This window comes from Staurois parvus, unplaced genomic scaffold (genome assembly GCF_062004578.1).
Source record: "Staurois parvus isolate SC_StPar_1 unplaced genomic scaffold, SC_StPar_1.0 ptg000104l, whole genome shotgun sequence".
Lineage (NCBI taxonomy): Eukaryota > Metazoa > Chordata > Amphibia > Anura > Ranidae > Staurois > Staurois parvus.
The window spans coordinates 8696582-8714610 of record NW_028317900.1 but is presented as its reverse complement, the minus strand read 5'-3'; the positions used below and the strand labels follow the sequence as shown (position 1 = coordinate 8714610).

Genomic DNA, 18029 nt, shown 5'->3' with positions numbered 1-18029 from the left:
AAAAGCACAAATTAACATTGGCATATGCAGCAGATCTAATCCCTCTTGTCAACTTTAAGCAAAAGTACCAGCATCCATGGTACAAGTAACTGTTAGCAGGCCTGCTTTCAGAAATAAGCCACTGTCTGCAATCTGAGGTGACTGTTGAATCCTCAGCAAATGAGAACCGCTATCAATAAACAAGTTATCTTACTGCAAATCCTGAGAACCTGATGGCAGGGATTAGATTTGAAAATGGAGAGAGCTCTCATCTATAATCAACCAATGTCCCTTTTAAGAACAATATGGAGACTTCTGCACAGTAGTTGGGGCACAATTGGTGTGAAGCTGATCTGAGTTGTAGATGATGGTTAATAAGTACTTCTACTCTTAGTAGTAGTGAACTGATGTAAAGTCCCCTTTTAACCTCCCTAGCGGTCTGATTATGTCAGTATTTCTGTGCTTAAAGCGGTACATTTTTTTGCATGGAAATGTTGTTTTTTTATTATAGGCCTGTAATTTTTAGGACTAACTCACTGTAATCTGTCCGAACAAGAGTCTAGTAAACATCCCGGGTATGATAACATTTGAAACACGAAATCCTATATTACAATTTAATAAATAATCATAAAAAATATAATAACAATAAATTTAATTCAATAATGTAATGAAACCAAAATCACTGAAATTTTAAATATAGCGCCAAGTTCGCACATCACTGAGCAAAGTCACAAAATCGTTTTCAGTGTCTGATGACGAATTTCCCCACAAATCATTATCACTCAATTCTGCAAGTGGTTATAATTTACTATCGCTGTTCTCTAGCTGGTCTAAAACCGCTTTTGACCTAAAGGGACGCTTTTTGGACACCATGGACATTTCTCAGTTTCCAGGCTGAAAGAACAGTAACAAATGCAGGCAGGGCACAGGACAAAGCACTAGGGACAAAATGTATGTGAAATGTTTTGATACAGTAATGTTATCCTATGTGATCTTAGTGTATTTAGTGAGTCACTTTTTGACATTTTTAAATTTCCTGCTGGTTACATCCTGACGTCGCAGGGAACGGAACCCGGAAGACAGATGTCGGCATCGGCCGGAGGAGATGGCCGGGGACGCTGCAGGGGGGAAACCACGGAAGTGCAGAAGGGATCCCGGAGCAACACTGCAAGGTATTCCCGAGTGTAGCTCAGGGTTACCGCTTGTGGTGCTGAAATTTTACCCCGAGCTACACTCTGGAATACCTCCAGGGAGGTTAAGGAACTAAACAAGGACAGATTAGACGTAGTGAAGCGTAACAGTTGCCATAAGTGTCTGTGAGCAAGAACTCTGGGTGAAGAGGGCTAAAAGCAACAGTAGTAGAAATCCCGTTCTGCTGGGAAGGGTAACTTGTTTCAGTCAGCACTGCTGTATTCTGTCCTGCAGCTGTGTGTCCTGTGGTCCACTTGGATTATGAGATTGTAATGCAAAAGTGTTCCAACGATGGCGGCTTTGAGAACTAGGCCGCAAATAGGGGTAACTGTGTAATGTCTGCAACTATGTGCAAGTAGATAGCAGATGTGATGAATTGGTCAGTGTTCACTTAGTGGGTGTATGGGACTCTCATCCGATCAATGGGAACCATTAGATCTTGGCGTTTTTTTCTTTTTCTGCGGATGGGGGCTCCAACTGACTCTCCGGTCCTGTTTTGGCGTCCTATTTGTTCTCCTGCTTACAGATCGGCTCTCTAGGCAGCGTGGCAAGACTGACGATCAGCAGACTCTTTCCACTCCTCCTCCCTTTCTGGTTCTGCAGCCTGGTCCAATACTCCAGCCATCAGTACACTTCCTCCTCTCGATCTCTCCTCTCTCACTTCCTGCTCTGTCTCCTGGGCTTTGAGCTTTATTAAAGTCCTGCAATTCGGCATTCAAGTTCCAAATGGCTGTTCTTCAACATGTGAATGCTACTGTTCTGCAGGACACTGCCACCTTGTGTTTGCTTCAACATCCTGCATTAGTAGGAATGCATGGATACTGGCATTGATGCTGATAATGAGTATTTTCACGAGTACTATCGATACCTAATTGATACTTTGCAGTGCGATTTGTGTTAATGGACGCAAATTGCACCACAAAGATTAGCATGCAGTTTAAACAAGAATGCAATTTTTGTCCAAATCTAATGCAGTTTCTCCACTGCTCCTGTGTGAATCCAGGCTTGTCATACTCCAGGTTCACACAGGAGCGATGTGGGAAACCTCCCTGCAGGCATCCCATGCTGAGTCTCAGTGGTAGGAGGGGAGAGAAAGTGGAGGGGATTTGAAATCCCCACTGATTTGTTTCTTCCTCTTTGTAACGTTTACCGTTCAGGCTAGAGGACTTTTGATTGGTCAACACCAATCAGATGCAGTCTAGGCCGAACGGTCAATGCTGCAACGCTTTCCTCTCCTACCACTGAGACTCATCATGGGATACCTGCAGGGAGGTTTCCCATATCGCTCCTGTTTAAAATCTGGCTATGAAAGCCTGGGTTAACACAGGAGCAGTGGGGAAACCGCATGCAATTTGGACAGGAATCTCATTCCTGTTTAAATAGCATGCTATTCTTTGCGGTGTAATTTGCGTCTATTAACGCAAATCACACCGCAAAGAATTGGTATTCGGCGAGTACTTGACCAAAAGTATTGGTATTCGTACTTGCTGATTTAAAAAAAAAAAAAAAAAAAAACGGTATTGGTGCTTCCCTGTGCATTAAACATTTTATAGCAGGGTGTTACACACTCCCCCCACTCAGTCTTTGGTCCCCCAAGAACAAAGGAAACAAGCTGAAAACATTTGACATAATTATCTTTACATTTGATAAAGAAATTAACCACATTAATCAGGAGGAACAATTGGCACATATGCATTGTTAATCAACTGTTGTAATAATGACTACCACCCATGGTTAGGAGACTCTGATTGCTCAAGAGGTAAGGCAATGGCTTCAAAAATCTCTTCTGGGGTGGTGTTAGCAGAGGGGATTACAGATTCTTGGATCTGCTCCAATAAGCTGTAAATTGGATCTTCTAGAATTCTTTAGCTGGAATAGAAGGCTTCTTCAGAACTCTCTCCCAACACGTCATAAGTCCGTCTCTTGGGCGCTCTTATCTCCCTTCTTTCCCTGGACTCCTCCTAAGAGATGACATTTTCACCTTCTATTGCAGACTCTGCTTGAGAACCCTTTGGGGAATCAATCTCTGGTTCAGAAAGGAAGAGGTCTTCAAAAGTGGGGTCTGGCAAAGAGGTAGGCTCAACCAGACTTGAAGGGCCTGTCTCTGCAGTGGACAGATTCTCTGGTTAGAAACTTGTCGAAGGAGCTGGTGAATCTGAAGCATGGATGGGTGTCTAGATACTGTCTTTTATGGCAGTTAGAAGAGGTCGCCAATCTATTTCAATTTCTAACCCCCTCTTCCTCATCTATCCCCTCCTCCTCTGGAACTGGAATAGGCTAAGAAGGGGGTGGGGAAAGTCTGTGTAGCAGTATTCCCGCAACAGGAGGATCACTTGTGGATATTGGGACCTGCACAGCATCAGATAAAGGCAAGAGATAATTATGGTGCCAAGATTTTACCAGGCCTTTCTTCCCTCCCGGTGGATCTGATAGACAGGTAGATTTGCTAACTTTCGACAAATGATAAATGGTTGAGATTTCCAACGAGCTGCAATTTTTTTTTTCCCTGAAATCCCAAGGTTTCTTTAATGGTACTCAGCCTTGCTTGAAAATCCTGTAGTTTCACCTTGGAATCATAACGTTGTTTATTCCTCTCCCCTGCAGATTGGGAGGCTCGCCTGGCTTCCTCCTAAGCGGTCTCCAAATGATATTTCTGTCTGTCTGTCTGTATACCCCTGATGTGATGAGGTGGTCAAGTGATCAGGAGCAGTGCCAAAAGGCAAGTCCACGGGCAACTTAGACTCTCGCCCAAACATCAGACTATATCAAGAAAAGCCTGTGGCATTCTCAGCACTATTATAAGCAGGGTGCCCAACATGTTTAGAAGTGTTCTGTTGAATCGTTCTGGTTGAGGATCACCTTAAGGGCAATAAGGAGTAGTTCTGGACTTGATTCCTAGCAAGGTCAGCAGTTCCTTTATTAGTTTTGCTTTCAATGTCTGTACCTTGAGTGGATTCTATATGGAAGCTCATGGTGTACAAAGAACTTCTCTACTAACACTTTAGACACAGTGGATGCTTGCTGGGTCTTAGTGGGGAATGCCTGAACATATCTAGTTAAATGATCAGTCACTACTAAGACATTCCCCCATCTGCTAGAATCAGGTTCCAGACACAAGAAATCAAAACATACCAGCTCCATTGGTCCTTGGCTCTGAAGGTGGCCCAAAGGAGCAGCTTGGCTCCCAGCACTTTAGCACAAGCCACACCTTTGATTATGTACTCAGCTCCCTGACATATGGACTGTACCTCCACTGGGAATACCTGCAACCAGTTTGGCTCAGTGGTATGGCGGCCATAAGGTCTTGTAGATAGAGCATTCACATCCTTATTCCCTGATCCAGGCCTGTACCTTTAGACTGAAATGGAATCCAGATAGCGCCCACTTCAAGCTCCAGCTTGTGTGTCAGTTAACTCCTTACAGCTGGGGAGAGGCTCTGGGTCACAAACACAACAGGTTGCATTCACCCAGCATGCTCTTGGTACAGAACTGCCCCAATCCCTCTCAGCTGACATCTACATGGAGTTCGTAAGGCTTGGAGGGGTCAGCATAAGCCAACACTGGGGCCTGCGTTAAGCATTGCTTAAGCTTAGTAAAAGCTTGCTCACACTGCTGAGTGCATTGGCTGCTGATGGGCTCCCAAGGTCTTTCAGGTCTTTTTTTTTTTTTTTTGGGAGGGCTCTTGCTTGGCTCACTGGTTTTGCCCTCGATATTCTTTAAAAGGTCAGTGAGGATTGCAACTTTCTTTGCAAATCTCTCCACAAACCGACGATAGTACGAACAGAATCCCAGGAACGACCTCAATTCAGTAATATTGTTAGGTTGAGGCCAAGTAGTCATAGCTTCAATCTTGCTAGGATCTGTAGCCGCCCTGTCTGCAGAGACCACATGGTCCATATAGGTAACAGAATTTTGCTACAATTGGCACTTTTCCAGAGATGGTTTCAGACCACCTTCATGGAGCCTTTGCAACACCTCTAACTGCTCTTAATGCTCCTACAAGGTTCTCCCAAACACTATTATGTCACCTAGGTAAACCAGGACCTCAATTAGATTAATATCCCGCACTGTACACTATATCAACCTCTGAAAAGTGGCAGGCGCCCCAAATAGGCCTTGGAGCATGCGGTCGAATACAAAGAACCCCAGTGGGCTGATGAAAGCAATTTTCTCTCTATCTTCAGGGTACATAGGGATTTGGTAGTATCCACTCTTCAGATCCAGGACCCTAAACCATTTGGCTCCCAACGGACACTACAAAGCATCTTCAATCCTGGGAGTTGTATATTGATCTGGGATAGTCCTCTTATTCAAGGTTCTATAGCCGATGCACATCCGCAAGGTACCATTCCTCTTGCAGACCACTACAATAGGAGAGGCATAGGGACTCCTTGATTCCCAAATAATCCCATCCCTCTTCAGCTCAGCAAACTGCTCTCTGAGATCCTCCAAGTCCCCCAGCAAGAATCGTTGGGCCCTCTCTCGAAATGGCTTGTTGTCTTTGAGCAAAATCCAGTGCTGAGCATTCTTGGTGCACCCAACATCATAATCATTCCTGGAAAACACTCTCTCCCAGCTTTTCAGTCTATCTCCTGGCTCTTTTCTTCCACTCTTTTGACAGGGGAATCTTGAAGGCCGAACTCTCTTCCAACAAACTCACCTGGCGTATCGGGTGCACTGATTGGGGTGGCTGCATTCACTTGCCCCAACAGAACCCGGGCCTTCAAGGTTATGGGGTCTGCTGTGTTATAGACTTGGACTAAGATGTTACCCCTATTGCGCTGCAGAGCCTTTGCCATGATCACTTCCAGAATGTTCTCTGCCTCATTTGTACCTTCTTTTAAGCCCCATTTCCAACACCACAAAGGGCCTTCGCTGGTCCCAGCTCACCTTGACTCTAGCTGTCAGACAGTGACTTCCCCTGGCTGGAGCACTTGCTCTTCATGACCATTCTTCCTAACCTTCCCCACTTCCTCTTCCGGAGCCTTCAACTCTCTGACAACTCTTTGTGGGTAAATATTTTCTATGGGTACCATGTTCTACTCAGCCAGTGGAGTAAGGAGCCTGTGAACTAAGTTGGTATTGCTCCCAGTTAGTAACGAACACTACTTTATTCCTACAAGCCTGGGGCAAACAATTTCCAGAGTATCGAAGGCCTCCGCTCTTCCTGTTAAGGTTGGGCCAAAAATCAGACGAATGGATATGTAGCTGTCATAGGGGCACTTCCAAGTCACAATTCCCCAAATCTTCTGCTCCTCTAATTTCCGTATGGGGATGTGCTTCAAGCATTTGTCATAAAAGTCCCTATATAATAGTCACCTGGGCCCCAGTATCCAGCAAAGTTTGGGTGTAGACTCCCTCCACTTGAATGGAGACCACTGGAGATACCTACTAGCTCATCTGGGAGTCTCTTGGGTTGAGTCTTGGCACTTCTGATGTGGGCTTTCCCAAGTTTAGTTGTGGTCTTCTGGGGAGTTAGCTTTTCCAGTTTCCTGGAGTGGTGTGTATTAATTTCCCGGGTCCCAGTCAGCGGAGTTGGGAGCTGACTTGGCTCTGAGGGACAGTTAACAGCGGAGGTCTGGGTAGTTTTGTTCTCTAAAGTTTGTGTTCCTTAAGAATTGGAGCTCAGAATGTTCTTCGGGCCCTCAGCTGGCTTCTTCACTGAGGCCCCTAGAAGTTTTCTGTTTTGTCTTCGGAAAGAATCACCTTTTTAAGGCTTGTATCACTTCAGCCGTGAGGTCAGCCTCTGACTCGGTTTGCGGGCATTGGGCCTGAAAGTGTCCTGGTTCTCCACATTGCAAGCAATGTCTTGGGTAATTGCTGGACACAATTCTAACATTTTTGGCCACGCCTAATGTTTTTGCTATCTCTCTGATGGGTTTGTTTGGTTTTTTCAGCCTAATGATGGCTTGCTTCACTGATAGTGACAGCTCTTTGGATCTCACCTTGAGAGTTGACAGCAACAGATTCCAAATGCAAATAGCACACTTGAAATGAACTCTGGACCTGCTCATTGTAATTGGGATAATGAGGGAATAACACACACCTGGCCATGGAACAGCTGAGAAGCCAATTGTCCCATTACTTTTGGTCCCTTAACAAGTGGGAGGCACATATGCAAACTGTTGTAATTCCTACACCGTTCACCTGATTTGGATGTAAATACCCTCAAATTAAAGCTGACAGTCTGCAGTTATAGCACATCTTGTTCGTTTCATTTCAAATCCATTGTGGTGGTGTATAGAGCCAAAAATGTTAGAATTGTGTTTGATGCCCCAATATTTATGGACCTGACTGTATGTGTGATTAACCTACTGACCTAAAATCGGTTTTGATATTGCTGGCTTACTAAACTGACAGCTTGTTATTCTAAATAGGAAACCTTCATTTGGTTTGCAAATATTTAAGATTCTAACTACCAGCAAGTATGAGTCAGATTCCTTACATTTAACCACTTCCTGTCTACCCTATAGCAGAAATACTGCTACAGGGCGGCACGGATGCGCAACATCATGTATATATGTGATTTTACTTTTCCGGGTAGGGGGCGCACGCCCTACCCGTGCCGCCATTCGCGGCTGTCAATCCCCGGGTCCCGGCCAGTGATTGTTCGCCGACACCCAGTGATTGCCAAGGATCTCCTATGGGGAGGAGAACTGTTTGTAAACAAAACAGTTCTCCTCCCTGTCAGCTTGCGCACACTGTTTTGAATGGCTGCGCACAGCTATAAAAATCGGTGTGCTTGCAGTGAAGCACAAACACACGGCATCATAGTAAAACACACCCAACACAGTTAACTCCTTGATCGCCCCTCATATTAACCCTTTTCCTGCCCAGTGCTATTAGTACACTGTTGGTGTTTTTTGGGGGTTTTTTTTAGCACTGATCACTGTATTGGTGTCACTGGGGATGTCAGTGTCAGTGACACCAAGTCAGTTCCCCCCAGTGACAGAATGCTTTCTACAAGTCGCTGATCGCCACCATTACTAGTAAAAGGAAAAAATTAATTCTAGTACAGTGGGGCAAAAAAGTATTTAGTCAGCCACCAATTGTGCAAGTTCTCCCACTTAAAAAGATGAGAGAGGCCTGTAATTGGCATCATAGGTAGACCTCAACTATGAGAGACAAAATGAGAAAAAAAATCCAGACAATCACATTGGCTGATTTGGAAATAATTTATTTGCAAATAATGGTGGAAAATAAGTATTTGGTCAATATCAAAAGTTCATCTCAATACTTTATCTATCCTTTGTTGGCAATGACAGAGGTCAAACGTTTCCTGTAAGTCTTCACAAGGTTGGCACACACTGTTGCTGGTATGTTGGCCCATTCCTCCATGCAGATCTCCTCTAGAGCAGTGATGTTTTGTGGCTGTCGCTGGGCAACACAGACTTTCAACTCCCTCCAAAGGTTTTCTATGGGGTTGAGATCTGGAGACTGGCTAGGCCACTCCAGGACCTTGAAATGCTTCTTACGAAGCCACTCCTTCGTTGCCCGGGCGGTATGTTTGGGTTCATTGTCATGTTGGAAGACCCAGCTATGTTTCATCTTCAATGCCCTTGCTGATAAAAGGTTTGCACTCAAAATCTCACGATACATGGCCCCATTCATTCTGTCCTGTACATGGATCAGTCGTCCTGGTCCCTTTGCGGAGAAACAACCCCAAAGCATGATGTTGCCACCCCCATGCTTCACAGTAGGTATGGTATTCTTTGGATGCAACTCGGCATGCTCTCCTCCAAACACGACGAGTTGTGTTTCTACCAAACAGTTCTATTTTGGTTTCATCTGACCATATGACAATTCTCCCAATCCTCTTCTGGATCATCCAAATGCTCTCTAGCAAACTTCAGACGGGCCCGGACATGTACTGGCTTAAGCAGGGGGACACGTCTGGCACTGCAGGATCTGAGTCCCTGGCGGCGTAGTGTGTTACTGATGGTAGCCTTTGTTACGTTGGTCCCAGCTCTCTGCAGGTCATTCACTAGGTCCACCCGTGTGGTCCTGGGATTTGTGCTCACCGTTCTTGTGATCATTTTGACCCCACGGGGTGAGATCTTGCGTGGAGCCCCAGATCGGGGGAGATTATCAGTGGTCTTGTATGTCTTCCATTTTCTAATTATTGCTCCCACAGTTGATTTGTTCACACCAAGCTGCTTGCCTATTGCAGATGCAGTCTTCCCAGCCTGGTGCAGGTCTACAATTTTGTTTCTGGTGTCCTTCAACAGCTCTTTGGTCTTCACCATAGTGGAGTTTGGAGTGTGACTGTTTGAACTTATCAGTATAAAGACACCTGTCCATAACCTCAAACAGGTGCCATTGATACAGGTAATGAGTGCAAGACAGAGGAGCATCTTAAAGAAGAAGGTGCAGGTCTGTGAGAGCCGGAAATCTTGCTTGTTTGTAGGTGACCAAATACTTATTGAAAATGTATATTGTATAGGGTGCGCTTGTTGGAGCCCAACCTCTGTAGCTGTAAGATAAAGGTGCCAGATGGATATCAGGGATGGATGAATGGGAGCAGTAACACTTAGGCAACTCTTCTTAAAATGGAAGCAAGGCTCTAATGCAGTAACAAGAAAAAGAGAGGAAGGCGCCTCTAAGTGCAGTATTGACAATTTATTCAGTAAACAATGGAAAATTTGCATTTACAATATAAACGGTTAAAAAGGCTCATTGTGTGGTAATTAGATCCAGGTGGGACATCCAGCCGTCCAGCAGCAAACTATGCCTATAGGATCAGGAAGTAGAGACCAGGATGTGCCTGTGCATCAAAAATGAAGCTTGGAGAGCAGAGTCAGATGTAGCAGGTGAAGGAGGCTGTAATGCATTTTGGAGCATGCTCAATAGGCTCCTTCTTCAGACCTCTCAGATCTAATCTACTGATAAAACACTGTAAAGTGTAGGGCAGGGGAGATGTCATATCAAGCCAAAGACATTCCTCCGCCTAATACTCTGTCCCTAACTAGTTGAAGTGGTGCTAATCTCGGTGTACTTAACCAAGCATCCCAAATAGTTGTGAATGTCTGTGCACATCCCATATGTTGGTAGATTAATTTCTCTCTGACCAAGGTATCATTAACGGTTTTAATCCATAACACATGGGAAGGAGAAGTAGGAGAGAGCCACTTCTGGGCTGTTCGTTTTCAAGCAATAAACACTGAGAATTGCAATGTAAGTATGTGGGGTATATAGCTCCTCATCTATGGCTCCCAGCAGACAAATCTTAGGTTCCAGGGGAAGATTAAGAATCAAATTCTATTTATCATTTCTATAATGTATGTCCAGTATCTTGCTAGTTTAGGGCATTTCCATAACATATGAAGAAGTGTGCCATTACTAATTATGCACCTAGGATAAAAGGGGGAATCATTTTTTTAGGTGTGCAGCAAGTACGGTGAATGATAAAGAGTTGGGTAAGATTTTGAGTTGGAGACCGATAAATCTTAATTGTATTATCTAGTGGACCATTCCGCATCTGAGTGCCTAAGTCTGCTGACCATTGTGCCCTGCAATTGATAGTGCCTTAGAAACCCGTTGTACACAGGATTGATACGAGGATATGTGGCCCTTTATAGAGGTTGAAGATATAGTTTGAGTAAGAACAACTGGCTCAACCAATAACCCTGTAGAGATTTATTGAAAAAAAAAGTGATACTAAATACCCATCGCTATTCAACCAGCAAAGCCCTGAAACTTCCTTAGTTCGGAGTAGTTAGTATTACAAAAAATATAAGTGAAGGAGGTGTAGCCGGAATAATTAAAGTGAAGTTTAGCCTTAGACCATAATTTATCTGTTAGTACTAGGGTGGGGTATCGAGACAAGGCTCCAAACTCGCCCGCCTCCAGACATTCTATCAAGTCCTCATTGGAGAGGACACTCACTAAGAGTGGCTTAATGGTGTCAGTAGAGGCTTCATCTTGCCAGTCAGTAAGATGTTGAAGTTGTGCAGCCATGTAATAATATGGATTAGGGAGCCTCCTTGGGCTCCTGCAGAGTTTTTAATTTTATACAAGGGGATCACTTCTTCCAAATCAGAGAGCGAAACAGGAGCAGCTCTGAGGAAGAAGGCATGACCTTTGAAACACGTCAGCTGTTCTGAGTGCCTACCCCTATGATGGGATTCGCGCTGGCCTCTTGCCTTTGAAGTCCCTTGGAGGACTTACATGCCTGTTTTTATTCGCTGTTTGTGAGTACCATTCTTTTACTAAATAAATTTTGGTTACTGAGGTAATGCACAAGGTTGGTGCGCTTCTTGTTGTTTCACTTCACAGTTCTGTTTCGGCTTCCCCAGCCTTGGTTTGGAGCTGCACAACCTTGTATACTCCGGTGGTTGCTTTTTTGGAGTTTTGGTTTCATCTACTCACCACCGGCCTGGGTCCCGGAGCGCAGGAGAAATCGCATTTGGTAAATTTAAGACCTGCCATAAATACAGCCATTCAACACTATCTAATGCCTTTGTGGCATCGAGAGAGAGAGTTGCTCTATTGCCCACATTTTCCGGCGGTAGTTGTAAATTAAGATACAGCCTACAGAGGTTGATGGCAGTCAATATGTTGTGATAAACCCCAACTGATCCGGGTGTGAGAGTTTAGCAATTACTTTGGAAAGCCGTGTTTCAAGTTCCTTCATTAAAATCTTTAAATTTGTGGGCAACAGGGAAATTGGGCGGTATGATCCTGCCTGAGTAGGGTCCTTTCCTGGCTTCAAAAGAACTACTAGTACTTTAATCGCCTCATTAATAGAGGCTGGAAGGGACTTTTGAGTCATAGCAGCCTGTATTATATTTAGTAATTCAGGAAGAAGTAACTCTCCAAAAACTTTATAAATTTCGATTGGCAATCCATCATTACCTGGAGTCTTAGAATTGGGAAAAGAATTCACTGGTGATTGTAACTCTTCTAAGGAAATAGGAGCGTTCAATTGTTTCCTATCTGCCTCTGATAGCTTTGGAATGTCAGCAAGGAATTCAGTTAGCCGTTCCATGGGATGTGAATCTTTAGAAGAGTATAAGGAAGCATAGAAGGAACTAAAGCCCTGCAAAATGGTGGGAGTGTCATTGGCCACCTGCGTCAGTAGAGACAAAGGTTGATGGCAGTTGGGACTTTGCTATAATTGTTAATAGGTGGCCTGTTTTCTCTCCCTCCTCAAAAAAGGTCTAAGAGGAGAAAATTTTTTTTTTTATTTTCAGCATGTTGTAATTGTGTAGCACAATAAAATTGCTGCGCATTTATCCATGCTTTTTCAGTTATGGGATTGGGGTTAGACATATATTCCTGGTCTTCTTTATCAACAGCTGCACTAGCATCTCTTGCCCACTGTCTAGTATTGCCCTTAATCATGGAGATCTCCTGAATACATAAACCTCTAAAGTAAGCTTTCAGAGCATCCCACAACACCATAGGTGAGGTCGAGTGCCTGTTGTCAATGAAGAAATCTCTAAAGTGTGATTGTATGCGGTCAGTATTGGGTAAAAAGGGATAGCCAAAACGGATTAAGCTTCCATAATGTAGGGAATCGGAAAGTATGTAATGACAAAGGCATAATAACTGGTGAGTGGTCAGACCCCTAGCCAAATATTCAACACTATGATTAAGGGCTAGAGTAGATTCTGTTCCCAGGATAAGGTCTATACGTGGGAGAGAGGAGTGGGTCAATGAATGGCAGCAAAATTGGGCTGCTAATGGATGCTTAAGCCACCAGAGAACTACGAGCCCCACCTCAGCTATGTGGTGGGTGAAGGGAGTCAATGCCCTAGGGCCTTGCGGGTAATATTGTTTATATAGATCAAGTGATACATCCAGTACGTTATTAAAATAGCCCAGCTATATCCAGCAGGCAAAGGGATATAGACAGGCAGGACTTGTAGCAAGCACATGTACAGGAGGTAGAACAAGATGGACATTTGAAGGCAGCAAAAAAAAAGACTAAAAAAACCCGGAACTGTAACAACACAAAAAAGTCAAGGTCCATTCCAGGACTCAGCTAGTTGGGCTCAAGGGTTTGAGAGGGGAGTAGAAACAAGTGCTATCGCCAACGGTGCCAGACAATTAGCCATGTAAGCATCCATAATGATGAGTCGAAGCTGTAAATTCTTTCTTTCCGAGCTCCACTGTAGGCAAAATGTGAGATCATATTCAAGCAATATTATTGGTGTGAAACGAAGTAATCAGGTGGGTTTTGGGTGGAGACTCTGCTCCTTGTGATCTGACCAGTTGGACACCGTAGTAGGCTAATCAAAAAGTGTAACCGATCCATTTGCAGTGTTTCAGGGTATAACATGGAGTCCCCCCCATGTCTAAACACCAAAACAAAGTTAGCCTTGGACTTGTGGCTATTCAGCCTGGTGCTGGAGTTGTGGAAATTCTCTTGTTTCCTGTGATGTAGAAGGTACTGACGAGGGATGCAGCCTTTTAGGCTGGGGAAGGAGTCCAAGATTTCCTTTTTTTTTTTTTTTTTCTTTTCCCCAGGGAACATGGTCGTTAGGAAATATCCTTGATATAATGAACAATGTCCTGCAGCTAAGGGTGATTGAGCCTGCCAGTCAGGGTCCAGTCTGACAATGCCACAGCAACATTAACTACCAAGGTCGCATGAGTAGTCGGGCCCCTCTGAGAAGTGAAGCACATTCTGACTTGGCCGGAATTGCATGTTCTGGCCCTGTCTGCAATCTATATTTTTGGCGTGCAGAATTGCAAGGTAACTTCTTAAGCCGCTAATGGCTAAATCTGGGTCCCTCCATCCAAAGGTGTTTCACAAACCTTTCCTTCAGTGGGGAATGTCATTTGTATCTCACAAATGGGAGAGATTTAGTCTAGACTCAACCACAAAAGGGACAGGTTTTTGTCCAGGAATCCTTGGACCTTTGGGATAGATGCCCTAGTCACTCTCTGGAATAAGTCCAGTCTGATTTATGCCCCTGCCCCCACCCCCCTGTATCTTTAAAATTTTTGCCTCGTCCGCTTTGATGAATAGAGATGGAAGGCATTCCGGTGATTCCCTTTGCTTCTAATTGACACAAAAATACGTGGCATTCAGACTTGGTCAGATTTCTAGCATGCTCTCTATGGACCTTGCTGGATTATCCGAACTTTCTTCCTAAAGGTCCTGTCTTCTATTCTGCTTCAGTCCTTGCTTTGATGACTTGGCTGTTGAAGGCCAGATCCTCAGGCAATAGGGGTCTTATCTCAATCATTCAGGACAGCTTATAGATATAGACTCCGCTCCCCAGGTCAGGAAACTTGTTACGGTGTCAAAGGTTAAATTGAGGTACTTGTTGTACTCCAGTTTGTTTCCTTGGTCTTGAGGAGTCTTGCATTAAACCTGGTGAAGGGAAGCTATTTCTATAGGTAGTCCTGAAAGAGTGGTTGGTGCAGGGCGGATCTTCCCTCACCTTCATCTACCATCTCTTGGAAGTCAGTGGTGGAAGAGTCATCTGGCAGGCCAGCAGGATCCCCCCTCTTTACAGGTAGGAGAAATGTTTTCTTTCACCTTTTTTCGTGTCTGAGGGTCTGGGTCAAGGATAACATGACTCAGTTAGCAGGGACCCCCATGAGGTGGCCATATGTGCATAGGGGAGCTAATCATTGGTCACATGTGGTGCTGTGGTTTTTTTTTTTTTTTTTTTGGTTTTTTTTTGTAGGGGGGGCTGGAGCATTCTTGTGGGGATTGGACCGTGCGTACCCTTGCCTAACTGGGAAAACACAGTGTGTCATGTCTGGGTCCTCTCTGGGCACCAGAGGCTTCTTGTTCTAAGCCTCATTCAGCACAAGGGGAAAGGGAGAGCTTCACTGGTGCTTTTAACTGGTGGGGAGAGAGCTCAGAGCACTATTGATTCCTCCTTGCAACCACAAGCCCAAATTAATGTAGGCTTCAGTTCTATACAGGTAAGGCAGAAAGTTTTTATATCTTGTTGCTATTTCTATGTATATTCTTTGGTATAGTCACCTGGGGTCCCTTGGTGTTGGGCTTAAGCTGGTTCTGCACTGGAAGGTTTTCTTTTGCAGACCCTGGCGTACGCCAGCCTCAGATGGAAAGACCTCTAGGCCTCTTTTCTTTGTTTAGAGGTTGTTTTTTTGGTGGGTCTGTTGATGGTTGTTGCTGTTACCCACTCCTCAATGTATTGCTTTGGGACATCACAGTGGCCTTAGAATGAACTCTTCTGCAAAGTAGGAAAATGTGATTTTTGACTTGCCTGTAAAGTTACATTGAGCAATAACACAGACCAAATTAATTTTTTTTTCTAGTAGAGTATGGGAAGGGTAGAACCCCTCTCAGCTATTTATTGCCATCTGTGTGTTGAAAATTTTCCTTCATTTCCTGTCTGGGAAAACCCACTGTCGCCATAAGTGAGGGGCAGTCTTTCTAATGGAGCCCTTGATGGCAATAAAAACTCAGAGGTTGCTTACTCTTCCCTCCTCTATCCAAAACTATGAAAAAAATACTTTTGGGCTGGGTATATATTACAATTATGAACATTACATACATGGATGTGCTGGAGGATCTAAAGATGGGTGGGAACACCAAAAACTAAGTGGTGGACAGGACAAGCCAATTTTGCTGTTAGAATGTCAGATTTATCTCCTAGATTGTAGGCTCGAAAGAGCAGGGCCCTCAATCCCCTCATGTTTTGCATTGTATTGGTATTGTTCTGTCACATGTTCTGTCCCCCTTTGTAATGTACAGCTCTGAGCGAACTATTGGCGCTTTATATATACTGTATAATAATAATAATAATAAGCTCTAAGTGATTGACGTCTATAGCAGATATTGCTGTAGGGTTGATTGACCATTTTAAGCTGAGATTTTGAAATTATCTTATTATATGCTTCATCACAGTCTCCGCAGACAAAACATTGAGAGACAAACATAAGCAATCATGGGCTGAGGCTACAGAATACTGACAAAGAAAATCTGAGTATGAATCTTTTTAAAAATACTGCCTTGCAAGACTGCCTGTGTTTGTTACTGCCTTTGACAGGAAGTTGTAAAATACCTTCTGGGGAAAAAAAAGATTTTTTTTTTTCCCCTGATTGCTATAAATGACTTCTGGACTTTGCTGTTGCTTGTACAGTATTCTACTTTGTCAATTGTACGGGAAAAAAGGTCTTCTACATGTAATTACCTCTGTGTAATAGGAACAGAATAATTAATTTGCATTTCATTGTTAACCATGTTCTATAAATACTGTTGTGACTCTATAGGTTCTGTAATAAAATATTCCATAGGAAATGGAGCTGTGTTATATTTGTATAGATAATCTTCTGTAGATGAGGTTTTGTCACTTTTCCTTAGTCTGTAAAATAAATCTGTGGCTATAATGATGTGGTATGCACTTGTAATCATAGCAATAATTAATGTAGCAATGAAACCTTGGGATTATTTTATTGCTGAGAGAAGAGTTGGGATATTATACCAGGGAATTTGTATTTTGTGAAGATAGTTTCTCCACACTAAAGGATTTCCACAGTTTCCTTAGTTTGTAACAGCATCTGAGATTGAAGTGCCACACAGAAAGTTTGTCAACCAGATAGGTATAGGTTTATTCCAAATTTAAATAAGACTTTATCATAAAGCCAGTGCATTTCAGGGGTCAGAAAACTCTCCCTTCAGCAGGACTTGGAGTGAGAGTACATTCTGGACTGAATACAAAGTATGCAGTATTTTAACCAGGCAAGTGTTGAAGTCCATAGTTTGTCAGCATTTGCTAGACTATGCTGTTGAAAGGGTGTGTTCTGCCCTGAGAAAAAGTGTATCATAGTGACATTTAACAATCTCAAAGCCATCTGAAATTGGTTTATTATTATGTAGTATGTGTCGTTTAGCTGATAACTCTTACTTTTTCTTGTTAGTTTCTTTATCAATTTTTTTTCTTATACAGGGAGTTGAATTTTATCAAGACATTCTAAATCTTTTTATCCATCTTTTTCTTATCCAGGAAATGGAATTGTAAGAAGACATTCTACCAGGTCACCAGTAGGTTCGCTAGGTGACTTGTCAAAGTTTTCTGATACAAGACCATGGGACCAGCAAACACGGCCCAGAAATCATCTCCACCTAACCCTGGAATTACAAGTAAGGGTAACTAATAAAAGAAGTGTCGTTACTAGTAATCGTTTATACATATGCTCTGAAAGTGTGTACTACCTTTAAATATTGAGACTGCCTTCACACATTTATGGGTGTAATATGTTGTGTTCACTGCAAACCACATTGCTATACATCAGGGACCCACAAACTTTTTACCTTGTAGGAACCTTTTGAGGTCTTGGGGAGCCCCTGAAATAATGTTCACATCTACAGATCACAGAACATTGGTGTGATTAGCAAGCTGTTGGTATAGCAACAATTCTTTTTAGAAATCGCATTAAATAATGGAATCAATATTTAAAATGTACCTGTTTATTGTGAAACTTGTTGCTTTTTTTTTTTCATGCATAGATGCTCAATTCTGGGTCAAACTTGAGATGAGCAGTGTACACGGGTGGGACAGCACACAGGGACTGGAGGGCACACAGCAGGGCACCTTACTGGGAATCAGGTCACTTTATGTGGCACACAGCAGGACACCTTACTTGGTATCAGGGCACATTATGGGGCACACAGCAGGGCACCTTACAAGGGATCAGGACACATAGAAGGGCACCTCACATGGGATCAGCGCACATGGAAGGGCGCCTCACATGGGATCAGCGCACATGGAAGGGCGCCTCACATGGGATCAGCGCACATGGAAGGGCGCCTCACATGGGATCAGCGCACATGGAAGGGCGCCTCACATGGGATCAGCGCACATGGAAGGGCGCCTCACATGGGATCAGCGCACATGGAAGGGCGCCTCACATGGGATCAGCGCACA

General features: G+C 43.7%; 1 protein-coding gene across 2 annotated transcripts in view; it reads left to right on the top strand.

Moving 5' to 3' along the window:
* The window catches only part of FMN1 (formin 1), a 371304-nt gene that overhangs the window by 94039 nt on the left and 259236 nt on the right, over positions 1 to 18029 (top strand). For both annotated transcript variants that reach the window (XM_089671307.1, XM_089671308.1), the window contains one exon: positions 17109 to 17245. In XM_089671307.1, the coding sequence (XP_089527433.1) occupies positions 17109 to 17245 (137 nt within the window). The remainder of the gene's footprint in view (positions 1 to 17108; positions 17246 to 18029) is intronic.